This window comes from Zea mays, chromosome 10 (genome assembly GCF_902167145.1).
Source record: "Zea mays cultivar B73 chromosome 10, Zm-B73-REFERENCE-NAM-5.0, whole genome shotgun sequence".
In the NCBI taxonomy this organism is placed as follows: Eukaryota; Viridiplantae; Streptophyta; class Magnoliopsida; order Poales; family Poaceae; genus Zea; species Zea mays.
This window is the reverse complement of record NC_050105.1, coordinates 92,033,667-92,038,638: the sequence shown is the minus strand read 5'-3', so window position 1 is coordinate 92,038,638 and position 4,972 is coordinate 92,033,667. Positions and strand designations below refer to the sequence as shown.

The following is a 4,972-nucleotide window of genomic DNA, read 5'->3' as shown; positions in this document are numbered from 1 at the left end:
GCGTCCTCAAGAGGAACACAACGTTGACACTGCAAGATATGGCTCAGCGAGCTTCTCATCGCAGCATCAGGGCACGCACTCTCGCTCCAAGAACACTACAATGACTTGGCCATCTACAGAAACCCGTGCAGACTGCAGAGTGTTGGGGGATGAGATGATGGCTTGTGGGACTGGGCACACCAAGTTACTCATGGTGCCGAGGGTGGAGCTTTCGCATTTGATGGCAACTAGCACGCAATACTCTCTCCATCGGGGACTTTCCCCTAATGCTCTGAAGTGATGATACCTCGTTTACAAAATGTTAGGATTTTACTTAAGCAACAGTCTAATTCAATCAGTTACTCTGAATGCTCAGATTAATATATCTATTCTAACATACTGTATATACATGCCTATAAACCAAAAAAATAAAAGCTACTAAGCACCACAACAGAGTAATGTGGGCGCAGTGTCTTCCTTCACCATGTACATGTGGACTCAACCAGCTTACCTCAATGCCTCCTGCGGTCCTGCTCATGATGAACAGGCAAAGGATGCATCCAGAACAGAAGATATTGTGTCCAGGGAAGAAATACCCCAATGTCATCAATCATCACATCTCAACGAGTCACCAACATATATAATCAGTCGCATGGGCGTTCATTCAGAATCAGTTTCAGGCAGTTTATTGCAGTTTTGTTTACAAAACATGGATTTCATTGCTCTGTACTGACTACATGCATAAGAACCAACTTGTCTAATCTAGGTGTGCATCCTCCTTGACAAGCAAAATTAACAATTCGACCAAACATGCAGCTTATATATGTGAACCCATAATTTAATATGAACAGAAAACTGATGTGCAACAACATAAACTAAAATACAAAGGAACCACGAATTCCGAACATATGATAATTGTTGTCCTAATGCAGAAGAACTAAATATACTAGAGAAAAAAACCTTCCTAGTCATGTAAGTGTATGGGCATATAGAAAATAAACATCTCAAGACTCCAACTAGTCATTAGCTTTAGTCATAACTTCAAACACTTCATGCCAACAAGATCATGGAATTTTTTTTTTTTTTTTGCCTAAGACAACTAGAATGAGAAAAGAACTAACTCATCATACATATTAGGATGGCATCATAAAGAAAAAATGACACATATATGATACTATATCACAAAGGCCTTCAGTTTCTAGACCAAGTGCAGATCGATCTGTGGGTATGCATGTCTAATATTTTACTAGGTTGGATATGCATGGGCGTTCATTCAGAATCAGTTTCACACAGTTTATCGCACTTCTGTTTACAAAACATGGATTTCATTGCTCTGTACTGGCTACATGCGTAAGGATCAACTTGTCTAATCTAGGTGTATCCTCCTTGACAAGCAAACTTAACAATTTGATAAAAAAAATGCAGCTTTTATATGTGAACCCATAACTTAATATGGACAGGAAACTGATGTGCAACAACAAAAACTAAAATAGGAAGGAAACACAAGTTCCAAATGTATAATAATTGTCACCATAGTGCAAAAGAACCAAATATACTGCAGAGAAAACTTCCTAGTCATGTAAGTGTATGGACATATAGAAATAAAACATCTCAAGACTCCAATAACAGGCTCATGCTAACTAGTCATGGCTTTAAACCTTCATGATACAAACTAGTCACAACTTTAAACATTTCATGCCAACAAGATCATGGATGGTGTTTTTTTTCCTAGAGAAAAGCTAGAATGAGAAAAGACCTAACTCAGCATACATATCAGGATAGTATCGTATAGACACGTATATGATACTATATCACACAGCCGTTCAATTTCTAGAACAAATGCAGATTGATCTGTGAATATGCATGTCTCATATTTTACTAGGTTAGATGGACTGAATCCCGTGAAACAAACAATTTATTCAACAAGTTTCTGCATGAATATCATCCCAAATTCAATAATCACTCTCGTTGATAAAAAAAATGCAACCAACAGTTAAACAGAAGTGAAATAGAAACTATTTGAATCAGATCCACTCCGTTATTCACATCAAAATAATTGTTGCTTGATCTATAAAAGCAGTAGGAACATTGTTTACCCATCAATTTCAAGTACACAGTAACAAGAACAACAGTACAGCTAGAATTGAGCATGTGAGTGTTGTTGATACCTCGTTGAGCTCTCTCTGCCGCGGCTTTCTGCTCGGCAGCAAGAGCCAGCTCAGGATCCACCCCGAAAGCTTGGGCGTAGGTGTTGTCTATCGGCGAAAACACCGCGCGGCGGTACGCCAAGAACAGCGCGGCCATCTCCATCCCAGGCACGGTGCGCGCGGCTTTTTCCGCCGCGTCTCGCTGAGTCACGGCGGCGTCCAGCAGGTAGTTGAGCGCCTTCCGCGGCACGAATCGCTGCCGTGCGGCCCGGATCTGGTCGAGTTGGTAGTCAGCGTCGGTGTCGAATGCCGGGACGTCGACCAGGAAGAAGTTGCCGTCGCTGGGGTGGGGACGGAAGGCGTCAGGAATGTCGCAAGGGCAGAGCAGCGCCAGCGCGCTGCGGCGGGCTACCTCGTCGACGGCCTCGGCCACGGCGGCGGCAAAGCTGCTGCGGGAGCTGCCGCCCTGGGCCGCCTTCTCGGTGAAGTGGTCCTCGAAGGGGACGAGCTCGCTGGGGTCAAACCACCCATAGCTCGAGTCACCGAAGAAGGCGACGAGGACGAGCCCGTCGCGGTGGCCGCGGTGTACCTCCTCGTCGTCGGTGAGGCTGACGCTGTAGATATGGCCAGGCCACCACGGATGGGACTTCACCTTGGCCCAGACCATGTCGCCGAACCGGGGGCCGCCGTTCGCCCATGCGATGCCGCGTCCGGCAGCAGGAACCATGGCGCCTCCAGCGGCGGGGTCGGACATCCTGTGGAGGGGAACCGAAAACCTAGATTTGGATGCAGGGTCGATTGGTCTGGGCTTGGGTTTGGGTTCCGGAGGAGGGTGGCCTGGGATCGGTGGAAGGAGGGACATTGTTGGTAATTTTTATTATTTTATAACTAGTGCGTTACGCGCGCGCCTGCGCGCGTAATTTTTTTTTTATACCAACAACGCAGTAGCAGTAGTACTACAAATTTAGATTACAATAAGTAGCAAGTTACATTGAGCTAGCATAATTTAGTGTCCAGTAATAATATATCTGAAGAGTTTACATAGGCATGTATAGTTGTACAAAGGTTCCAACAGGGGAGTCATATGTACATAAAAGTCTACTAACCAGAAGTGACAGTTTTCCTTGCATACACACATAGTTGTAGAAAGGCTTCAACATCAGGTTAATATATACATAAAAGTCTTGTGACCAAAAGTGATGGAGCCTTTTTTATGTGTGCAAGGTGCAAATGAGTCTGTTGATCAAAAGTGGCCTAGCTTTTCTTGCATAGACACCGTTTTAGGAAGGTTTAAACACCAGACTAATATGTACATAAAAGTCTCAGGACCAAAAGTGATACAACCTCATACCTGTATATAAATGAGAGTAGTATGTTAGTATAGACAACACTAAAGATTTTAATGCAATATCAGGATTATATAAGAAAGAACATTATTTAAAATGATAGAAACAGTAACATATTATATATCTATTTTCTCTTTCCCTTACTCCCCGACAAAGAACATTATTTGAAATGATAGAAACCCTAAACCCCAAACGACCCCTAGCTCCCCCGGGCTCGCGTGTTTTCTTGGCCAGAGGGGATCGGCACGGTGGAAGGATGACGTGGCAACTTCGTCGTTGCCGGCACGTCGGATGGAAAGATTGAGACATTCCCTTGCTTCAGTCCAGTAGCGATCCATCTTACACAACATGCCCTTTTTAAAAAGGTTTTTTACACTCCCATGTTGGAGCTCTAGAATCTTTGGATCCGCAGAACTTTATTATTGCCATTTTTTTTCCAGAATTATCTGCAACCCAAGATACCCTCCAGGCCTTCAATAAGCACTATAAGAGATACACCACTAATAATTAATTATAGCACCGGTTCTGAGTTTTCTATGACCTAGCGCGAGACTTAAAACCAAAGCCCCTGATACAAATATCCTCCTCATCATCATATTTAATAAAATAACACAAGAACTAAAGAAGTGTCGTTTTTGCAGCGTCCACCATACTTTTAGCTGGGTAAAAAGTATGGCAGACTTTGTACATGAAGTAGTGATAATCACCATATTTTAAAAAGTGACTAAAATGTTTGCTTGGAACACCAGTGTAGACTGAAGCTTAACATGCAACGATTCACTTTATTTGAAAAAAAAAGGTTCCAACCAGATCTAACCTAGTAGAAACTGTTGTGTTAGATAATTAAGGTATTGTTTGGAAGCAACCTAGTTTTAAAGAAACCAGTTTTTATTTTATTAGGTAGGAGAGCCTAGCTTCTTGGTTTAAGAAACTGTGAATTCAATTTGGATAAACTGGTATGTTTGGAACTGCATCAGTCTCTATAAACCATTTTTTTTTCAAACTAGGTGGTTCCAAACAAATCCCAAATTCTGTTGTTTGATTAGTTGAGCAGATGTGCAGAATGTTTATTAAGACTAGGATTGCGTGACAGTACAGCTAGTGTATTTTGGAGCCTTGATCATGACCAACTATCCAATGCAGCATTTTATACAGGAAAAGTGAACTGCTACAGATTGAAGAGCATGAACTGATCATCAGGCAACAATTTGAATCACAAGCGGAGCCAAAAAAACTTCATGAACAGACCAGCACAATGTATCAGCATATCAAAGCAACAAAGGATCAGAAACAAACCATCAAAGATTCTATTTTGATCCATCCGTGAGCAAGCAAAAAATTAAGGCCCAAAACAAACCATCCAACATTCTATGACCATTGATCCGGAAGCATAGTTGAACTACAGACTAAATAGACAAGAGGGAGGCTTTTGTTCGAAAGGGGCAGTACAGATTATTGTTCATGGCAAATCTATGGTCAATCATCAGAGGTTGTAATCTG

General features: G+C 42.3%; 1 protein-coding gene across 1 annotated transcript; it reads right to left on the bottom strand.

Annotated features, from left to right (window-relative positions):
• Nucleotides 1-1,003: 1,003 nt before the first annotated feature.
• LOC100278365 (uncharacterized) lies at nucleotides 1,004-2,979 on the bottom strand. Its single transcript, NM_001346016.1, has one exon. It carries the CDS (start codon nucleotides 2,878-2,880, stop codon nucleotides 1,939-1,941), a length of 942 nt encoding a protein of 313 aa, NP_001332945.1. The 5' UTR covers nucleotides 2,881-2,979; the 3' UTR covers nucleotides 1,004-1,938.
• Between the last annotated feature and the right edge of the window lie 1,993 nt (nucleotides 2,980-4,972).